The sequence below is a fragment of the Taudactylus pleione genome, unplaced genomic scaffold, assembly GCF_031769625.1.
Source record: "Taudactylus pleione unplaced genomic scaffold, aTauple2 ptg000032l, whole genome shotgun sequence".
NCBI lineage: Eukaryota > Metazoa > Chordata > Amphibia > Anura > Myobatrachidae > Taudactylus > Taudactylus pleione.
This window is the reverse complement of record NW_028284434.1, coordinates 8,701,656-8,725,195: the sequence shown is the minus strand read 5'-3', so window position 1 is coordinate 8,725,195 and position 23,540 is coordinate 8,701,656. Positions and strand designations below refer to the sequence as shown.

Here is a 23,540-nt window from a genome sequence, read left to right as displayed (position 1 = left end):
ATGGGGGCGGGGTGTGACGGGGAATGAGACAGCAGCAGACAAGTTTAGTTTGCAGAAGTGCCTTCTCCAGGATAGTGCCCTGTACATCCCAAGGTATCTCAGTGTCCACTAGATTGGATGACATGTATAAAATATACGTAATAAAACACAAAGTGTCATGGTGCTGGTTGCTCCCATAGAAGAAACACTTAGCTAGAGAAGGTATTAGAGGAGTCACTACCAGCCAGACCGCATAAGGTGCGTACACACTGGGCGATAAAGTGGACGACTGAACGATAACGATATCGTTATCGTTCAGTCGTCCATTTTATCATCCATTTTTAACCCCAAAAAGATGAACGATAACGACGACGCGCGTTCCCGCGGGTCGTTCGTCATTATCGTTCATCGGGCTGACATGCAGGCCAACCTGACGATCTCATCAGGTTGCTGCATGTCAGGGAATGGGGGAGAGAGCCCAGCGCTGAACGATATCGTTCATGATATCGTTCAGCGGCTGTGCTCAATGTCATGAACGACACTGAGCAAAGCCTGCCGGGGACACACTACACGATATCGCTCAGGGAGCATATCGTGTAGTGTGTACCCACCATTAGTCCTCAGATGTGGGTCATGAGGGAGAAACAGAAGGTAGATTTGTGATAGGTGAAGGAAGGGAGAATGTAGTATCATGAAAGAGGAATACAAACCTCTTACAGCACCAGCAGAGAAATTACTTTCCATTAGGGATGGCCATTGACCATCGATGATTCATAATAATGTTGAATGTTTTTCCCATCGAAGGGGTAGAACCAGATGGTCTCCCTCCATTGATTGAAGAACATAACCAAATAGGTTTTTTTTTCTTTCAAGGTGTCAGGACACGGAGCATAGCTCCGTCCCCGACACCTGTGAAGCCACGCCCCCGGTTCTGATTGGACCACGGGCCAATCAGTCATGGAACAGGGATGACCATAGGTTGGTGAAGCCATTGATGGTCATCCATTGCTTAGTTGGTTACCATCGATGGCTACTTTCTATTTTGTCATTGATGGCAATCATCGATGGTAACCATACCGATGGCCATCCCTACTTTCCCTCTGTGCTGGTGTAAACGTTGGTAGCTGTCTGTGTGTGTCTGTGAGTGACTGCTGCTGCTGCTGGGCCAGGGCTGCACACTGATTGGCTCTCACTGTTTCAGAGAGCCAATCAGAGCTAGCAGAGAGGGGAGGAAGGGAGGGACTGAGGGTCCCGTCTGAGGCAGTAAGAGGTAGCCTCCAACGATTCCAGCAGCATGAGCCATGGAGATTTTCAGAGGCAGAGACACGCACACAGAAGCCAGGGGAGGCATAGCTTTTGGGATTTAAAGAAAAGAAGCCACCATCGGAACCCCATCGAATGATTACCATTTGGTGGTGGTAAACATCGGAATGCTGCCATTGAATGGTAAAAACACTAACATCGCAAAAAACTTTGATGGGCAGCAAACATCGACCATCGATGACCATCCCTACTGTCTGCATTTTGGGCGTGGTGAGGGTGAGGAGCCGTACACTCCACCGTGCCTGCAGCCTGCCCCACCGCGTTCTCTAGTCTGGCCACTGTGGGGGACTTTTAAAAAATATATATTTATTAAATGAGGTTTGTAATGTGAAAGCTGTCGGACCCCGGGAGACTTATCGTGCCTGCAGCCTGCTTCATGTGCTCCAGACAGTGCCAGTGGCTGCTCAGAACAGCTCCTGTAAATTGCTAATGGTGAGATCCAAATGTGATTTTAGGCATGATTTTACAATTTTTCTCTCCATAACCATCAATTTCCATTAAATGCTGCAAAGTGTCTGCTCACAAAAGACCAGATTCATTAATATTGGGAGTGTGCAGATTAAAATGTATATTATTTTGGATATATAAATAAGTTAAAAAGACACAATATTTAAAAGTTACACAAAGAAGAAATACAGGTGCACAACTCCAAATTAACTGATTATATATAAATAAATACATTTTGCAGTAAATACAATAGAGGTATTTGGCATAATCTTGACACCAGTCAGAGGCACAATAATAGGTAAGTCCTGCTAATATTTAGACTGTGTAGTGCAGCTTTGGTTCATTTTTGGGGTGTGGGTCCCCCTAGATTGCTTTGCTGATCTGCTTCAGGGCACCGCAGTATAACACATTTTCCTTTAACACATTTTAATACTTCACTGTCTGTTTCCTTTATATATATGTATTTCACTTTTTTATTTTTATGCTTTATATGCGGCCAGCGGCTGCTCTTAACACTTCACTTTTCTTATTAGAGCGATGTTTTGGGGTGGATTGGCTGGGCTAGTTTGGGGGTGTCCTGCGCTCTGGATTTGAGCCTTAGTATGTTAGGGACCTGCCCGACAAGAGGGTACCCGGATATGGTGGGCAGGCCCATAAGCTTGGCCAAGATTATGCCAAATACCTCTATTGTATTTACTGCAAAATTTATTTATTTATATATAATCAGTTAATTTGGAGTTGTGCACCTGTATTTCTTCTTTGTGTATATATCAATGGTCTCCACAGGTAGCACCTCCAATTATATATATATGTCCAGAATGTGCAGTCTGAGATCTATTTTCTTTGTAATATTTAAAAGTTGCCTCAAAAGTACCTAAAACGATATTATAACTCAGAAAATAATCTCTAAAGATCGTAATTTATCTAATTTTAAATGTAGAGAACAGTGGAGTGTAAAATAAGCTATCGTGTGTTTATACAGCATCTGAAACTGTTAATTTGATCAAATATACATTAGTACAACAAATAGAGTACATTTATTTCCACTTGCAGCTGGAAACCCAGCCTGGAGATGGGACCATGGGGTCAACAAATACGGCAATTTCTCAGGATTTCTTTTAGCAATACCTTCTCTTGTGTTTTACTCTAAGCTCCATTTGCATACCATCAGGTTTAAAGGTGCCTACACACTAGACAACTCGCAAAACATGCAATGTCATCAACGATTTCCCTTGAACTCCCCGGCACTCTCGGACAAACGATATCTTGCATAAACTGTGCAATCTGACAAACTATCTGACCAACGACCTGAATCTCGTTAACGAGATTGCCAGATCTTACTGCATGTAGGTTAGGTCTGATGATATGACAAACGACCCGTGGGACCGTGCATTGGGATTGTTAGTGGACACTGCACGATTTGTAATTCCGATGCATCGGAATCGGGCAAATCGTGAAAAATATCATCTAGTGTGTACGCAGCTTTAGATATATGTACATTTATATTTTGGGTTCTAGAAATGTATATTCAAGATCAATTAACTTTTAGGGGTCTATTTATCAAGCAGTGAAAAGCGTGGAGAAGTGAACCAGTGGAGAAGTTGCCCATAGCAACCAATCAGCTCTGCCTATTATTTTATTGACTGTACTTGATAAATGCTACTTCAAAGCTGATTGGTTGCTATGGGCAACTTCTCCACTGGTTCACTTCTCCACACTTTTCACTGCTTGATAAATAGACCCCTTAATCTTTTGTATAATCATGAATTTCAGGTTGTGGATGTTTTCAAACTGTGGGCTTCACATTATGAACCAGAGCACGAAAATTCCTGGCCTTGGTAAACTATACCACAATTGACTGGTTGCCCTGCAGTCAGCCAGCAGCAGCTTAATGCAGAAGCTGGGCGGATCTGATGTAAGTAGAACATTAGATGATAATTTGTGCACTAGACCAAACCTGTAAATGCCTGTAGCCATAGCATATAACCAAATAACAACCACTGGCCTATTTTAGCTGCATATTAGTGCAGATGCGCAATGTAAGGCTGATGCGCAATGTAAGGCTATTTTTTGGTACAAAATGGACACACTGTGCATGGGCAATACTTGTGTCCATTAGTTGTGCAAGTGAAATGAAGTAAAGTAAAGCCATGAATATACAAGTTCAGCATGTACCCAACAATCAGCATTGTGAACTGGCAGTTATTTATTTTTTATTTTTGGCTAGATGCAAACTAGAGCTAATTATTCTGGGCTTAATATAGTAATATGAAGTAAGACCGAAGGCTGTCAATTTAAGCTTAAGGGACATTAAACCACGAGTGTTTTGAGTGTTGCCAGTTTAATAACGTGTTGGATATTGCCCCTTTAAGTTTAGCTGGTCTTATGCAGCCAATGAATTTTTCATGGACAGTGGTCTAAGAGTATTTAATGGAGTGCTGTATGCAAATCTGCCTCTTTGTTACAGTTTTTTTCCCACCCTCCCTCCCTCCCTCTTTTTTTTTTGTTTGTTGAATGTATGATGGCTGTTTTGTTGGTTGCGAAAAAGAACGACACTTGGAGTTACTTTATGTTAATAATTAGGCTTAGTGGAGTAAGGCGACAGCCAATTGTCCTGGACGGGAAATGGCTATACCACCTGGACCGGTGGTTGAAGGTAAAGGAGAGTTGATCACCAATGCTTGGCTTGTGTGTGTGTGTTTGTATGGAGCCGTTTGGTTGTTATTGTTCTGTGCATTCTTTGTGCCGTCACCATTATTAGTATTAACTTATAGTCTAAAAATTTAATGACTTGTCAAAAATAAATTTGGCAAAATATTTAAACGCCAACACTGTTGTCTGTGTCTTTATTTTAGAAGATAAGTTACATTGTATTTAAGAAGGTATTATATGGTAACACGATAATACATGTTAGTGAGTTTAGAAGAGGGAAATTATTGAAAGAAATATATCACAGTACGAAAGGATGTGTGACACTCCGAAAGTTACGTTATAGTGAACATCTGAGTGTACACAGGGCCTGATTCAGCAAGGATCGCAACTGCGATTACGCACGCAATCGGACGATTGTTGCGCTCTGATGGGGGGGGCGGGTCGGCGAAATATAGGTGTGCCAGTGTGTTTGAACGCCGTTGCAGGGGCCTGCATAAATTAGCTACTGCGATTCCATGGGCAGCTCGAGTACTCAGTGCGTGTGCTGAGGTTAGCAATTCCTGAGTAAGGTCAGATCTTGTACAAGTGTGTGTGAGGCTGCAATGGTACTCAATGTTACCGTTGGTTTCGCAGTCTTGCTAAGTATTACGGATGTATGTAAGGTAAGGTGGGCATCCTTATATTGTGCTGCGACTGCATAGCGATCACAATGGATTAGCATATCATCGCAGTCAGGCTGTGTGCATAATCGCAGCCGCAATCTCAGTTGCGATCCGTAGTGACTCAGACCCACAGTCAGCTAGCAGCCAAATATTGACGAGGAATTTACCAATTCATCCAAAACCACAAAAGAACTAGCAAGATAATTAATGCAGGTGCTAGGAGATGGCAACACGTATATATATCTCTCTCCCCCTATTTTTTCTTTCTTCCCTTCTCTTTTCTCTCTCTTCCTCTTTCTTTTACAGTCACTTTCTTCTGTTCAGACTGTCTGACCTTTTTATTTGAAATTATTGTGTAATGATGGCGGCCAGGCACAGTACATATATAGGCGCAGACGTGCACATTCGTGCCTCAGCAGATATTTTGAACTGGGTGCGTATGGTGCTCGCATGCCACTGTCCAACTCTCACTGTCGTCATAGACACACAGTCTAGTAGGATTATATGGCAGATGCTCAGTAACCATGTTATGATGAGGACTGTAGTCCTAGACCCTGGGCGATGTATTTTGCTGCAATTGCTCGGCAGCAAAATCTCAGCAAAGAGTCACCAGTAAATTATATTAAAATGGTAATAAGTAATGTATTAAAATCCATTGTCCCTCAGTAGCCGTTGCCCTAAGGTGCATGCTCAGTCCTCTGCCATGGCCTAAAACAGTGCATGTCTATAGGAAAGAAAATATCTGCTTGCAGTCTTGATTGTGGACACTGGGCCTGATTCAGAGCCGGAAGCTATTTGCGGACGCTCGTTCTGAAAAAGGGGCCGGATATTTAAATTGAGCGCTCGCTCTGTGCGGTCTGTTGACGCCTCTATGTCTGAGCGAGCGTCCGTAACATGCGCTCGCTATTTTGTAAAGACGCCCCTTGGCCGCTCGCATCATACGTCATCTCCGCTATTTATTAGATTATCGATAATCGAGTACATCGAAAGGCGTATGAACTGCTCGCTATTCTTGTGGTAGCATTTTCCTACCGCAATCATGCGAGCTGTTCAGGCTAAAAGACAACCAACTGACGTGGTCAATGACGCTGCTTTGTTAATTATGCACACCCTTAAAGCGCCCGTTTTGACCGTTTGGCACGCCTGCGTTCGGATCTCCACTCCCCGTTTTCAAGCACCTTCCCCTGTTACCACCCACAAAGCCTCATCCTGTCACTCAAATCAGCAGGCATTCGCTATTTTGCGAGCACACGATTTCCGACCGCACTGACTGGTTGGCGCATGCACATTACAACCCATACGCATGCGCAGATGTGCGAACATCGCTCGGAGCGAAAGAGCGGCCGCTTACGAGCGGCTCTGAATCAGGCCCACAGATCCTGAATATAATCGAATATCTTGGTTGTAAATATGTATATAAAACCCACAAAATGCACCACAATGAAAACCACATCTGTGGTATGCTAATTATGTAAATAACAACCACAGAATATAATATATAATATATATTTTCTGGGCAGGATACCATAAGAATAAGGGTAGAATTGGAACAAATGTCATAAACGCACCTTCTGTACATCAGCATGGAAGCCCCTCAACTGGTTACACTTAATCATCTGATGCAATAAAGCTTTCGCCATAGTAGGATCAAAATCTTGTACATCATCGTAGAAGCAGACCAGCAATCCCAGCCTATGATTGATAGAAGAGTAAAAGGCACCAGTCTATTCATACATGACCAGAATATTTAGAACTACATCAAAGAGCCTCAGCAATCATCTTACACAATTATTCCAGTTCCGTTTCTTCCCTCCACATCAAGAATGTAAATTATAAACAGTGAACTGAAATCACTATATATGAGCAGGGGGGCATCTCAGATAATGCATGGCCTGAGGTGAAGCTCTAGTATAGCGGGATTCTCATGTACAGATTTGTAAGAAGTTATAATGAAAAGCAATAATGAAATGAAAATGTAGAGGTTGTGGTTTATTATGAGATGAACTTCTACATTGTCATAGGCCAGCTCAGGTGCCAGGAATCTCCCCATCAGAACAATGTAAAATATGAAAATATTTCTACCACTGTAAAAGCACTGGCATTAGTTTCTATGCGCAGGCCAGTGTGAGCTGTAGGCTACTCCACACCGAGACTTATAGTACATTGTGTGACGAGTATATAGTATTTCCTAAGTGTGTATACACATAGAAGATGCAAATGTCAGAGAAAGGAAATTTTTAAAAATCTCTCCCATGTAAATCTACTTTATGGGGACTAATATAACACACCAGGGGTCCTTAACAAGGCATTGGGCAGCAAATTTATATATGTGCATCTAATGGAGACTGCAATTGAGAAGTTTATGACAGCTGTTCTTTGAATGTCAATGATCATTCCATGTGTCAAGGTGGAACTGAAGGGTCTGTTGCACAAATCACAGCGTACAATCAGATGAGATCAGGAGGGTCTTGAATTTACACCCTGGTTGTCCGGCGCATCTTCAACTCTAACTTTGTTGGTCCAGAAAACAATCCAATAAAGCACTCCCAGGTTGTGGGAAAGGCCTGTACCCGTGATTCTTTTAGCAGGAGATATTAAATCCAGTTAATGTGGAAACATGAAAGAGCTTCTCCTCAAATAGGGAGAACGGATGAGGCCTAGGCCAAGACCTGGAGAATACCCTTGCGTGTGGCAGCCGAAACAGCTAATGGCAGCGTCACCCACCTACTATGTGCCAAATAATGTGAATATCCAGAGCTGCGCCGTTATGTCAGGAATGGGTGCTGATCATAGTGAATTGGTTTCAATGGTACAGAGATAAAGAAGCAATAATATTCAAAGATAGATCAGCCTATGTAGTTGCAGGGAGAGAATGAATTGAGGCGTCCAGGGATTAGAGCACAATATCAATGGAAGCACTCCTTGAAAAGGTGTAGAAATAGTCAGTAGGGAAGGAACATAGGCCCTGATTCAGAGCCGGACGCTCTGACAGAGCGCTCGCTCTGAATCAGGGCCGTCCTTATCTTTTTTAAGAGCACTCGCATAGCTGTGGGTTACCACCCACAGCAATAGCGAGCGGCCAAAATGATGGTCGCGATGGTCAAGACCATTGCGACCATCGGGCTTGCGACGAGACCCTTGCGGTAGGGTCTCGTTGCCGCAAGCCCTGGAGTGCTTTTGGCTCTATCAGAGCCGAAAAAGCACTCCCACTGACATCACTAGTGATGTCAGTGGGGCCGGCCCCAGACGGTAGGTGTTCCCATGGGTACGCCTCCGTCTGGGCAGCCACGCTCCCGGCACGCCCACCAAAGGGGGCGTGCTGTCAATCACCATCGACAGCACGCCCCCTTTGGTGCGAGACCCATAACGACAGCTTGGCCGTCGTTATTCGGGTCTCGCGCATGCGCACGACGGAGCCGCCTCCATTGTGCGCATGCGCATTTGGCCAACATCGACCCGCTTGCGAGCGCTCAGCGCTCGCGAGCGGGTCTGAATTAGGCCCATAGTTGAAAAGCAACTGATCATAGGAATTACTGAGGTTGTGTAGGGAAAGTTGTCACAGCATCACAATAGTATAATGTGACTGGAGAAAATTTAGCCTTGTGGCATAGGAGAGGCCAAAGGAGCTCATTCAGAGCCGCTCGCAAGTGGCCGCTCACTCGTTCTCGGCTGATAAGCTTCGTAAACCACTCGGAGTGATCAGAATCCGCTCGCTCACCCAGCAAACACAGCCCAGTGTAATGAGTGACAGGAGAGACCGTTTGTGGGTGGTAACAGGGGCAGGACTCTAATAATGGGGGAGTGAAGGTGCGAACGCAGGCGTGCCTGAGTGTTTTAACGCCGTTTCAGAGGCGTGCATAATTAACAGGCAGCGTCATAGTACACGTCACATGCCTGTTTTTTACACTGAAGTCCTCGCAGTGCTTGCATGAGGGTAAGACAACCACAAGCGCTATGATCGTTTCCGATGGTCCTTGATGTACCATTGTTTTAATACACTTCCTGGAGATGACGTGTGCTAGTGGGCGTCTCCTCATAAGCTAAAGGGCGTCTATAGAGACAAAGTGATCGTTTGCCAAAACAAAGTGGGCGTGCTTATGCCTTTCCGAGCGAGCGCCTGCATGCCGTCACTTAGCCGAATTTGGATACGCTGGGTGCAAGCGATCGCATCTAGCAAGAGGGGTCTGAATCAGGTCCAAAGTTTGTGGTGAGCCATTATAAGAGGGTTTTGTTTATCATCCATGGGGAACCCAGGCTTGAAACTGGGTATAGATGGTGAGCTGGAACAGGGCACCAAATGGTTAACTTTCTTTTCCCACCAACATTTCCGGGAGAGAAGCTTGTTCCACCACAATGTTGATATAGACTATGGTGCTATCGACCCAACTCTGCAAATGTCAAAGCGGGACCAGTTGATTGTACAAGGACTCATTAGGAATATTTAAATCTCCACGAGAGCAAGATTGTTGCAAGTATGGAAGATCTCTGTTTTCACAAAAATGTATGTATCATAGAATCGATGCGGTGTGAATCCCGCCTCATATAGATTATGGGAAAAATTTGGAGGGAGCACAGCAGTTTTGGAAAGAGACTATTTTAAACAGGCTAGCCCTGCCCATATAGGGAGACAAAGATGCCCATACTTTTTTAATGCCACCCTTATCTGTAAAACAATTTTCCTCCTTCCCCTACAGCTCCCAATTACTAGTAGCAGATTATGCATAATTGATGAGGAACAAAAGTTTAAGTGCTAAACACAGTTCAAAGCTGATAGATTTAATAGATGACAATATTAAAAGCCACTGCACTGCCTACATGATATAGACATGTCCTTCTGCTAGGATCCAGGGGCTCGGTGTCAAGATCAGTGTCCAGTTTAGTCATACATGTAAGCAACTTGGGGCAAGTAACCGCATTCTTTACAGTGTTACTGCGGCTCTTTATTATGTTAGGAAGATGAACACACACAAAGTCAGACAGCAGTCATCTTCCTACTGATTTACCAGCATGCCTGACAGGTTTTCTATGTGATTATTACTGGGCACATCAGCAATATCACTCCAATCACTGGCTATTGCTGTCGTACATGGTGTGACCAACATGAGGCTCTACTCTGACTGATTATCAATATTACTGGCAATAAAAATATAATTACTGTATGCCATGAACATGCATTCTTCCTAGATTGCAACCGAAGCTGATAACATGGTAGTAGGTGCGATAGCAGGCGTCATGCAATACCATCAGCCAGCTGAATAACCCATTAGGTCACGCAAGCCATCCGCCGCAGATGCACAAAAGAGGCCAGGAAATCACTGTTAGCCGACAGAGATCCTGGCCTCTCCACTACGCGCCTGTTTTGGGAAACTGAGGCCGTCAGCCCCCTTCTCCGCCCATATACGGCAAAAGACTGTCAATCACTGACAGTTTGCTGCTGGACTGCGTGCCGGATGGCAGACCCGTGCTGCACATACGCAGATTCACAACCATCTGGAATCTGCACATTGTGCCCACTGCGTCCTCTGCTGAATCCTGCCCTGGGTTCCTACATTGACACTTCCAAAGCACAAGGAAAGCAAAGCAGCAGCACTGTTGTGGTCACACTCCGTTTGTGGAACAACTGGCTTCGGATTTTAAGGGAAGCACATTGATTTGCGCACCAAGATGTGGTGTGTGTGGATTGTGGGATAGAAATATGTGGTTCTTCTGATGACAGGAGTTGGGTGGACTACAGAGTACAGATTAGACATGTGGGTGGGTATGATTTTGTACCAATATGCAAAGGCACAAAATAAGGGCCAATTTATTATTAATAATCCTATTGTGACGATAAGTATTATTTCTTATCCCTGTTTATCATGGCAATCAAAATATTATCATACATGCACCTGAGTGTTACTGTCCTCTTTAAAAAAAAGACCCATTGATATAATGGACTAGATCATTTCAATTAGTTATAAAAGTTTCCCAGTCATTTTATATGAAAATAGTCTGTTTATAGTTTTGTCATTGAAATAAAAAAATCCAATATAAATGAATAATAAGGATGTAAATGATAATATGACTTCCTTACCTGTACAGGGTGGAGATGTTTCTCATATCAAACTCTGATGAATTTATAAGTTCCAGGAACGCTTTTGCCAGGTCTCGTGTAATATCACATACTGTATCAAGTTGCTTCGTGGCATTGTCGTAACTTATAAAAATCCGAATCTATGAATGAATTGAAACATCAAGCTAATTATTCGTAAAGTAACCTTAATTAGAAGACTCATCTAGAGATGGGAAAACTTTTGGATAAGGGAAAATCATATTTTCACCTTTCTCTCCAGCGTACCTTTTTTTAGCTTTCAGAAATAAAACACTTATGAAATATTTTTTTACACTGTTGAATACAACTTTAAGACAAGTTGATCATATAGTATAGGAGACGTCCTGGTGTAGACCTATTCATATAAGGTGTTTCTCCTGTATATAGGTATGTTTGGCAGCACGGTTGGTATAGTAATTATTACTGCCTCATAGCCTTTATCACAGCTGCTAGGTACATTCCTTCGTGTCCTCCTTTCAGTATCCATGACTGAGATGGCTACCTTGGTGTAAATACATAATAGACAGGGGAGTATCTAACCCTTGGCCAGGATGGCTCACGCCAGGGGGACCAGCTGAGGTGCGGTGCTGCTCGGCAGTGCTACCCGCGGCCAGGGGTTAGATATCAGGGCTGTGGTGTGGGGTCTGGAGCCGGGCACCTCAGAGCGGTTGAGGCTCTGATTACTCAGAGCCACAATTGCATCCAGCAGTGAGTCATCCACACTTTAGGTAAGCCAAGCACTGACTGACTTGCACTTGGCGGGCTCCCTCTTACAGTATGTACCCAGCTCTGACTTCCTGCCCAATCCTTGTGCTACAGCCAGGGGCGTAGGGAGGGTGGAGCACCTGGAGCTGGTGCTCCTGGTGCTTATGGCAGTGCAGGGCCCGGACCCCACACACATTGGGCGGAGTGCAATTGCTTCCAGCCACCATCGTGCCGACGGAGCTATTCAATTGTTGCTCCTGTCGGGCGCGATCCATTTCAGCTCGCAGCCCCAGAGGATTGAAAGCTGAAATCGGCAAACTTTTCGCGATCGCGCCCAGCACTTTGGTGGGGGTTAGCCGATTTACACGGCTAAACCTGACCACTTTGGGTGTGATCAGCGCGAAAAGCTAGAATAATTGAATAGCGGCCTGCGATCTCCCGTAACTTTAGACGGGAGATCCGGGCCGCGAAAACAATTGAATTCCACCCATTGACTGCATGTGACAGTTCAACTTCTGACTCCTCGGATCATTGGCTGAGAGATCCAAGGAGGAGTCATCATGCAGCACCACCCCCACTTATCAAGGCCTGCCCTGTGGCCATGGCAGCGTCATCGACACAGCAAGCAGCCGTCCTCAGCTGCGGACTGCGGTCCCTTCTGGAATCCCGGCTCCCCACACTGCAGAATCTTGCTAATGACTGCTGCCACACAATGTTGTCTGGCAGTGGGCTGACACTGACAGAGTCAGAGGAGCCAGCAGGCAGTAGTCAGAGAAGAAGACAAAAGATGGCCATTGTTAGTAAATTACTTAGAGTTACTACTGCTGGGGGGGAGTGGGCATCTTGTACTGGAGAGCACAAAATACAGTGTGGGATGTAGAGGGGAAACAAGGGAGAAACAATGATCATAATGGCAAATGATCATAATGATCATGACAGGATAATTAGGTTGACCATTATTCTGTAGACACGTATTTTCTTCAACATGGTTAAATAGTCAACACATTGAAATTTCAACACTAAAATGTCAGCACAGTTTTTTAGTTTATTTTAGCCAAGCCATAACCCTATACCTAATTATCATGAAAAAAACATGTGTTGACATTTTAGTGTTGACATGTCAAATGCCTACCTTTTGAATGTGTTGACTATTTAACTCTGTTGGCCTAAATACATGCCTACAGAATGATGGTCAACCTAATGACCATGTCGACCTTTTGTCTGTCGACATGTGGGGTCGACCTTTTGAATGTCAATCTTTATATTGTCAACCAATCAACCGAGATCCGCAATACAGTGCAGAGAACATCTGAAATCACTGGTTTACTTGATAAACCTTTGTGAACAATTCCACTAGACGTTTTCTACAGTACAAAATCTGTGTGAATTCTTTAGGGGAAATTTACTAAGAAGCAGGTTCTAAACTCAAAATGCAGCATGTACTAAATATCTGGTTCCCATCATAATATACTATATAGTTTATGAAAAATCTCTCTTTCTCTCTCTGTCTTGATGATTCACAGTTTTATACCAAGCCAGGACTTTTATATCAAAGCTGAGTGACATAACACAGGCAGTTTAGGATATTAGCCAGTCACATGATCAGCCTACTGAGATGGTAAATGTCAACCTGTCTGCATTTCACCACAGATATCTACAGTATCTAATTATTATTATTATTATTATTTTTATTATTATTATTATTATTATTATTATTATTATTATGTACATCTCTATAACAAAGTTGAGGGACATCACAAAGGCTTTTAAGGATTTTAGCCAGCATATTATAAATCTCAATCTGTCTGCATTTCACCACAGATATCAATTAACGCGCACCTTACATTTCACAGTTAATATGGGCCATGCAACATTATAATCCTAATTTGACCACTAAGTATTCATATCAGAAGACTGCAAATGATCAGTTACTTCAAATCCATACAAGACCATATCTGTGTGGAACTTGTATGTCCTCCCTGCCCTGTGTTTGTGTGGGTTTGCTCCAATTTCCTCACACTCCAAAAACATACTGATATGTTAATTGGCTTCTGACAAAAAGTAACCCTAGTGTGAATGTGTGTACAAAGGGCCAGATTCAGAGATGTACGCTAACTAACCCGATGGTTAGCACACATCTATGATGATAACTGTGCATGTTCAGAATGATACCGCATGGAGTTCGCCAAAACCTATTAACCTATTAAACCTGATTAACAGGCAGAAATGTTTCTGGGGTGGTGCGGGGAAGGCCTCTTCTGGGAGTGCTGAGGCCAGGGTCTGCGTCGCAAGCCACCAGGACCCAGGTAGGCTGCGGTAAGCTTCAGCTACTGCAGCCTGGGCAAAGGGAGAACCATCGCGACCAATGGTCGTGATTGTTCCGATGGTGATCCCAGGTTAAGACCTCGGCTGAATCTCTTGGATCGCAGATGCAGTAAGGAGGTTTCCTAAAGACACCACCTGCTGCATTTGCCTTTGAGATGGATGTAATTGCACAGCTGCTTATGTGCTGCTCTGTAATTCCATCCATCTCTGAATCAGGCCCTTAATCTCTTTAAAGTGCTGCATATTATGTGTGTGCTATATAAAATAACTTAATAATAATAATAATAATAATAATAATAATAATAATATTTTCCAGACAGCAGGAAAATCAGGATCTAATTAACATGGAAATTCAATATGTATCTTGACATATTGACGTGTATAATTTATACGTAATTACATAATGGCCGTATAGTTGCCTTTACTGAATACATGTTCATTCCTAATTGGTTTACTCAAAGCCAAAATGATATATATAAGAAGGATAATTAAAGGTGTAAAAATCAGAATATTGACAAATTTGGGGATCCTGCAAAAGTAAATAACTCGGGTACTGAATATAAATGTCTTGTTTATAACGAGAATACTACATTGTAAACATTACTTACTTCACTGATACTGATTTTCCTAATTTCATCCAGTGGGAGATGTACCATGAACCTGCCCAAGATCCAGAGGCTCTCTGCAGTCACCCATGACGTAGATCCATTGACTTCTGTGCACAGGTAAGGCCATTCATTTAATACATAATAGTGTATACATTGCATCTATGTATAAAGCAAAAATTGCGAGCAAATGTAGGACAAAATAAGTGATCCACCTTCCATCAATGTCTGTGGAAATATTTTACTTAGAAGTAAATAATTAGTCTAGGGATTGCCCAATTTTTGTTAAACCTGTTTGTGTCAGTGACATAGAATACAAGAGCTAAAGGAAATAAACAGAAAATCAACCTTCTGCCAAACCTACAGTATTTTCTCCTTAAAAGGGCCTATTCAACAAGGTGACCGCGGTAATAATACAGATGAGCCCTGCTCCTTCCTGTTGGACGGAGCTATGGAGTGCAGAGAGGGATCCAATCCGATCCATCTTCCTCCTCTGGCCCTCGCTGTGTGCATCCATGAACTAAGGTGTAAGGATGCCCTCTATGTTTTAGAGAGTGACGGCAGAGTGAGCGCACGCCGGTATAAAGACGCCCACTTTTCTTTCTTAACACATGTCATCTCCAGGAAGTGTATGATTAATGAGAACAATAGAGAGCCATCAGAGCTGCACGCAGCGCATAAGGTAGACCCTACTCCACCGCAAGCACTGCGATCACTGCAGGCTGAAGTACAACCAAGTGACGTGTACAATGACGCTTCCATGCTAATTATGCACACCCATAAAACTCTGTTTTGACGCCCAGACACACCTGCGTTTGTAGCACCACTCCCCCGTTCACAAGCACCTTCCCGTTACTACCCACAAACGGCACTATCTGTCACTCAAAGTAGCGCTCAGTCTTTGTGCTAAGAGTGCACGATTCCCGATCATAATGACTGGTTCACGCACGCACAGTGCGATGCACACGCAGACGGGCAACAATCGCCTATAGCGTGCATCCGCAGCTTAGTGTCCTGGTCTGAATCAGGCCCTAAGTTCACACATGCGCGTTATACTGCCCGGAAGTGTCAACTTTTGCTGTTAATAGAAAGTTGTACTGGTAGGGCTTGCGGGACAGCTGCTTTTTAAGAGACATTATATAGACATTAATGAAGTACAGAGAATAAATCCAGAAAGAGTAAGCAATATACTTGTTGCATAAAAGCTTCTTTTTTTCTGATGGTTTGCAATGGTTACGCAGTTCTTCCGTAATAACTGGTATATTAAAACTAGGGATGTGCAGGCTCGGATGGGTTCGAATTTGCACGCCGAGTTCGGATTTTTCCCTCAAAAAAACGGGACTCAGAAAGAGACAAAACGTCATCTTGCATGTTGTCCAGGAATGATGATGTTTGTCCATGCAAGATGACATTTTGCCTCTTTCTGAGTCCCGTTTTTTGGAGGGAAAAATCCGAACTCGGCGTGCAAATTCAAACCTACCCGAGCCTGCACATCCCTAATTAAAACACGTCTGCCTGTAACTGGTTTCACCAAACTCCTCTGTTCCAGGGAGACACTAACCTGGCCACAGGACTCTCAGCAAGCTGGATGTGAGTTTTAGGGGTCTATTTATTAAGCAGTGTTAGGAGACAGAGTGAAAAGTGATAAGAACGTGATAAGGTACCAGCCAATCAGCTCCCAACTATCATTTTTCAAACACAGCCTGTGAGATGACAGTTGGGAGCTGATTGGCTGGCACTTTATCACTTTCTTATCACTTTTCACTCTGTCTCCTAACACTGCTTAGTAAATACTAGCAGTATTACTAGTAACTTTTTTCATTGCTGGTACTGTCTTACATAGAAAAACAGCACTACATAAAGATATATATAGTCATATAAAGAAAAATCACAGGTTTATGGAAAACACTTGCAATTTTTTTTCCTTAAATGGTGTATTTATAATATTTCAGACATGGCAAAGTGTAACCATACAAGTAAACAAGACAAAGAGTGTTGCAGGATACAGAAAAAGGAAACAAATATATGAACCTCCATAGTATGATCACAAAAATACAAAAGGTCACAAGCACGCATCATATATAGTAAAGCTGGGCATCCATTATGCAATTTTCTGTCAGATATCTGTCCAATCTGGCTGGTTGGAATGAAAACCTGGTAGTGTATGGGAGCAAATGACAATTGTCCATCATATGGTTTTAAACACTGAAAAAAGGACAAAAAAATTGTTCAAATTTGGTTAAATTTGTGCGTTTTAACCAATTTGTCTGAACAACCATTTTTGGCTGTTTTCTAGTGTTTGTGAGCAAATGGACGATTGTCATTTGCTCCCATACATTACTATTTATTTATTATTACCAGTTCTTTAAATAGCGCACATATATTCCGCAGCGCTTTACATTACCAGGTTTTCATTCCAACCAGCCAGATTGGATAGATGTCTGACATAAAATTGTATAGTGGATAAGAAGTTGAGCCCAGACAGGGGCCACTGATGGAACAGCAAAACACACATTAGATGTTCAGAAGGAGGTTGGTGCAGAGGAAAATTATGGCAATGGCACCCAGATCATCCAGTAAAAGAATAGATGCAACTATGTTAGAACAGAACCCTCCTGTAATTGTGAGAAGGAATCAATGGAAGAAAAATACATTTTTTATAATAATATAAGAAATATTATTGGAGGAACAAGCAATTTATCATGCACAATTCTACGGTTGGATTTGCCATTTATTTTCTATTTATAGTTCTTTAAATAAGATGACATTTTTTTCTGTGGTTTAGTGTTAGAGTTATGTCTCTTTGGGATAAACAATCTGTTGTGAACCTTAAGACAGGATCTGTTGAAAGGCCAGGGTGGCTAGGTGGTAAGCCTATTGTTAACACAGGGGACACTGAGAGGGGTGGGAACGGGTACTAATTACCCAGGCAGCGCATTGCGCCGCGCATAGTATTTTACATATGTTTCCTGGATGGGGCATGCCCACGACTGTCCGATTTTTCCACACCCCTTTTTGTACCCAGGCCCCGTGGTTGTCTCAGCGGCATTAGTTAATACATGTCTTCCGGTTGAAGGATACCTGTAATTCTACTTTATAGACATACAGTACTGTACAGGTATATAGGGTATATAGAAGCCTATAGCCATGCAGCACAGCTGTAGGACAAATGGGGGCTGGGAAATAGACCAAGGTGCCAGGAAACGGAGCCAGGCAAGGAGCATTAGCTGATCGGGAAACAGAAACGGTAGCAGGCTCATGTGAGACACGAGAAAACATTTATTCCATGAAAAGTAAATGGAACAGTGATTGCGTGGGAGTACTTATACCGATAAATACAACATTTCTAACCAATATCCAAAGAAAAATAAATTCTAGTATCAGATAAATGTTATTCTTCTCTTATTATTTTAAATGATTTGCTGTTATCAATAGTAATAAAGACAGATGATACTTAGAGTGAATTTTTCATCTGAGCTGTATTTTCTTTTTGGTTTGATAAATGATTTTGATGAGAATTTTTGCATCAAAGTGATTGTTTCATTTATTCAGTGGCATTTTTTAAAATACATCTTCTATCTCCATTTAAATGACAATTCCTTGTAGCTTGCATCAACATCAATTTTAGCTCAAGATTAATGTAATTCCCAAGCTCGTAATACAAGGACCTGACTTTATTGTATTACAATACAGAAAGCCCCCCACCCAAGCCCACTGTGGGTCTGATTCAGAGATGGGTACAGTTCACGTCTGCTGTGTCTTTGGACGCAGTAGCGATGTGAAAGTATGAAAGTGCAAGAATGCAGGACCCATGTGCAGAGTGGCTCCTGCACGGGCGCCATTGAAGATTTGCGTAAATCTCTGAATGAGGCCCAGTGGCAGAGGCATACTTTCTGCGCTGAGTATACTTGGAAGAAGAAAGAGCTAGGCACTCAAACATAGGGCCTGATTCAGACCCGCTCGCGAGCGGGTCGATGGTGCCCTAATGCGCATGCGCACGACGGCGGGAGCTCCGTCGTGCGCATGCGCGAGACCCGAATAACGACGGCAAAGCCATTGTTATGGGCCTCGCACCAAAGGGGGCGTGCTGTCGATGGTGACTGCTGTTTTTGTTTTAGTCTATATATAGTGCTGTTTGCTATAAAGAAAGCCTTTACAGCATTACAAATTTGCCCCATTTGCACACTGTACCCAATATGTCGAGAAGTCAGGAAATCACCGACGGGACTGTTACAACCTTTTTGGAGCAGAATAATTTGCTTCCATAGTGTGGTATGTTTAGTAAATACTGAATTTTAATTCACAAAGTACACACATATGATGGTGATTTCCTGGCTGTTGTGGGGTGGAGAGACAAAAGCTGCAGGCTACATCCGACGTGGGATCCTATGACTGCGATCTAAGGATTGTTTTCCTATATGCTTTACATACAAGTAAACTTACGGTACGCACATATTAGTATTCATATACGTAATTCACGGTGTAGCTAATTACTACACTATCAGGCGCTTGTCCTTGTCCCCCCTTTTTTCCCCAGATTTATCTGACTTACCAATCAGCTTTTTCAAGGATCATGCAGCCACCTGTTTGCAAAAAGGAGTATAGTGTGACTTAATATAAGAAGGGGGAAAGAGACTTCCTTAATAGTACCACCTTCCCGTGTGATTGAACAATTTTAGTGGCAGCGCCACAGTTCTATTCTATTTGTTGGATATATTGGGCCAATTACATTTTTGTGGGAGTTTAACTCCTGTCTAAAAGCTATTCAATTGTTTTGCGCGACCAATCCATAGGCTGCACTTATAGCGCAGATTTCTGCTCACACCCTTCTGTGGTGCGAACAGAAATCCGCGTTAAGTATGACTTTCGGGCTGGTTGCGAGTGCCCGGCACTTAGAACGGGAAAAGCTGCTTAATGTATGTGGCTGGTCGCACAAAACAATTGAGTAGCGGGAGCTACATAAAATTGAATGGACCCCTTTGGGTGTTCTATACAACAGTGGTTAATAGTAGAGATGAGCGGGTCCGGTAATCAGAGAACCTAGCCCACCCGAACTTGCAGATCCGAGGTGAGATCCAAGTCCAGCTCGAGTATTACCATCTGACTCGCATCTCAAAGCGAGGCAAAATGTAATCCGCCCGCTGTCGGAGTCTCACGGGGATTTAGATGCTATAAAGGTCCCCGTGCTCGCCGCAATTTTCATTCCAGCTGTGGAGAGTGAAGCTGAAGCTAAGGAGGGGCTGTGCTGTTGTTGTCCATACCGGCTGTGCTGTTGCTGTGCATAGGGGCTGGCTGCTGCTGTCATAGGTGCTGGCTGCTGTTGTCTATAGGGGCTGGCTGTTGTCCATAGGGGCTGGCTGCTGTTGTCCATAGGGGCTGGCTGGGCTGTGCTGTGCAGTTGTCCATAAGGGCTATGTTGTCTATAGGAGCTGTGCTGCAGACAGAAGAGGGGGGCTTCAGTGGCTCCTGTGTCACTGCAGTCCATAAACGGGTGCTGCTGTGTTGTCCAGGGGGTGCTCTGTCCATCAGGGATGCTCTTCATCCCCAGTGTGAAAAATTGTGCTGCACTTATTAACAACGTAACTGCACCAAGCGTGCTGCCTGTGTCGTTAATCTAGGGGCTGCTACCTTGTTCAGGGGTGCTCTCCCCCCCAAGTGAAAATAAAATAAGTTAATATTATAAGTGTTTTTTTTCTGTGTGCGTGTGCATGTTAGCTGCACTTATCAACAACGTAGCTGCGCCAAGCGTGCTGCCTGTGTCGTTAATCAGGGGGCTGCTGTGTCCATCCAGGGGTTGCTGTGTCCATTAAGGGTAGACAGGGCCGGATTAAGGCTTGTGGGGGCCCCAGGGCAACTAAATTGCGGGGGCACCTTCAAGCCACACAGAGCTTCCCCCCTTACCCTAAGCCTTCTGCCCTCCCACCCCCAAAGCCTCCGCCGCTGACTTACCTGAGTGCCAGCGTGCGGGCGTGACCTCCTCCCGGCAGAGCTGCTCCCTGGTCCTCTCATCGGCATTGCGGACATAATGTGTCACGTGGCGCAGGTGAGAAGACTTGGGAGCTGCTCTGCGCTGTATGCAGCGGCAACGACTGTGACGCTGGATACATTAATAGCAAATCGTGGCATTGAGCCTCAATCCGGGAACAGGGGTCACTAAACGTTCTCGGCAGGGTCACACTGACCCTGTGTGGGGGCCCCTCTGTGTCTGGGGGCCCAGGGATGATCGCCCCTGTCGCCCCCCCCTTAATCCGGCCCTGAGGGGAGGGGATTCTGTGCCTATCCAGGGTCTGCTGTGTCCATCCAGGGGTTGCTGTGTCCATCAAGGGCAGGGGCTTCTGTGCCTACCTAGGGTCTGCTGTGTCCATCCAGGGGTTGTTGTGTCCACCCAGGTCAGGGGCTGCTGTGTCCATCCAGGGGCAGGGGCTGCAGGGGTGTATTTGTAAAAAAAATGGTCACACTGTAAGTGGTAGCGCAGTGTGCTAATCTTGTGACACTGTAAGTGGTAGCGCAGTGTGTTAATCTTGTGATACTGTAAGTGGTAGCGCAGTGTGTTAATCTTGTGACACTGTAAGTGGAAACTTCACAATTTTACAATTTAATAACACAAAGTTAGCAATGAAAAATTGCAACTTTTCACTTCTTTCCTCAATCATGAATAAATGATTAGTCTACACGCCGACTACAAGACCACAACAAAGTGCTAAATAACGTGCATTATATATTAAACATAATGACATCACAAACGCCTCAGCTGAGATTCACATAAACATATTTTCAAAAGGTGAAAATAGAGGATATGGTTTAAAAAATTGAATAAAGCAGCTAAACCTGTGTTCTCTGATTATAGTGTCCCTACTCCCTACCCATGGCCCCTCTACCTGAATTTCAGCGAGTCAGAGGAGCAACTCCATGCAACCGTATTCCAGAGTGCAGCTGCTCCTCCTGTAGCCCAGGTCAGAAGATGTGTAGGGGGTGTGGTGATATGGACTAAAATGGAGCTCACATCCACTAAAGTGGACAAAGTGGACAATGAATCCCCAATCTAACAGGAAGCACAGCTGTAATTTATACACAACACAGGATGGGATGATGATATAGGCTTGGGTGCTCGTAGAATCTGGGGTGATGTATACATCATCTTCTTCACATAATATTTGTCCCCGCTGGAATCCACCATTACAGGTGCCTCTGTAATTTTTGCACATAATTGACGGTAAAGGTCTTTCTCATATAATTTGTAGTTAATTTTGATGGACTTCATCTTTTCCATATTTTGGGGAAGTAGTCTCAGGCCGATCACTGACAAAGTTCCCGCCTGTGCTGAAAACTCTTTCTGAGTACACACTGGAGGGTGGGCAGCTAAAGTAAAGCAAAGCCAGTTTGTGCAAGGGCCTCCAAATTACCTTTTTTTCCTGCCAGTAGTCAAACAGATTGTCTGACATGCCTATTTGGATGCTATCATTAAAATTTTTTAAATAGTCCTCCACCATTCTTTGAATGGTGACCGTATCAGATGGAGTCACGGTAGAGGTGTCATTAATTGTAGGCAATTCTGAGTCTGACCCGACCAGATGTCAAAACTTGGTTGTGTTGACTCACTGCATCACCAGTGGGTGTTTTGAAAGCTTACTTTTTTCTCAGCAGATGCACTTGCTGGAGAAACTGAAGAAGAAGCCATCGCAGCATCACGTGCCACTTGAGCTCGTGAGATCTGTGTCCGTTGAGAAGAAGAAACAATGTCTTCATCCCTTTTGGGATGAAGATCCACTCCCAGCAGCAGGCATGGTGCTCAAGGATTCTCAAGAAAGAAACAACGTAAGACTTAAACCTTAAATCTGAAATCTTGCACTTGCTCTGTTCCGCTTTTCCACATATCTGTGCTGGTTAAGTGGACAGTGGGTACAACGGCAGTTTGAAGGCCACTAAGTAACTATATTTATTTTTAATGTCCCTGTACAGGTTGGGAAAAAGTTTCAAGTGGAATATTTGAAAAGGATTATTTAATAGTCAATTGTTTTGGTAAGCACTCTTCCTGGTCCCCTTCTGGGATGAAAATCCACTCCTAGTAGAAGAAGCAGGCGCAGGATTCCCAAGAAAGACACAATGTAAGAACTTAAATCTGAAATCTTTCATTTGCTCTGTTCCGCTTGTCCACATATCTGTGCTGGTGGACAGTGGGTACAACAGCAGTTTGGAGGCCATTAACTATGTTTTTTTTAATGTCCCTGTACAGGTTGGGAAATGCTTTTCAAGTGGAATCTTTGCAAAGGATTATTTAACAGTCAATTGTTTTGGAAAGCACTACAAGAAGTCTTCCTGGTCCCCTTCTGGGATGAAAATCCACTCCCAGCAGCAGGCATGGCGCTCAAGGATTCTTCTGGGGCAAGGACTGATGTGAATAGTAAATTTTTTTTGTAAATGCCACCGCTCCCCTTCTATATCATAAATTTACTTTTAATCAAAAAAATGAAATTAAATTTACTACCAATCAACTCTTCCTGTCCCTGCCTTTAACTACATACATACTCCAACTCCCTCAGGCCTCTTGAATAATAAAAACATTTGTTTCCTGATGTGCCATGTTGGAAGTTGAACTGCCACGTGTTTGTGCCGCCCACTGCTGCCGCTTAGCTTACCGTAGTCAGCCAGCTAGCTTGGTGCAAATTCTGGGCATAAACTGGATGAAAACAATATTGTGAGCTGTGAGGTGGTCAAATTTGACTGCAAACTAGTGGAAACAAATGTTATTGA

The 23,540-nt window shown here is 43.6% G+C and overlaps 1 protein-coding gene across 1 annotated transcript in view; it reads right to left on the bottom strand.

Moving 5' to 3' along the window:
• The window catches only part of OTOA (otoancorin), a 116,831-nt gene that overhangs the window by 60,851 nt on the left and 32,440 nt on the right, over positions 1 to 23,540 (bottom strand). Inside the window, exons 10-12 of the mRNA XM_088451852.1 lie at positions 14,793 to 14,899; positions 11,137 to 11,276; positions 6,632 to 6,755 (exon numbers count right to left, since the gene is read on the bottom strand). Coding sequence (XP_088307978.1) covers positions 6,632 to 6,755; positions 11,137 to 11,276; positions 14,793 to 14,899 — 371 coding nt within the window. The remainder of the gene's footprint in view (positions 1 to 6,631; positions 6,756 to 11,136; positions 11,277 to 14,792; positions 14,900 to 23,540) is intronic.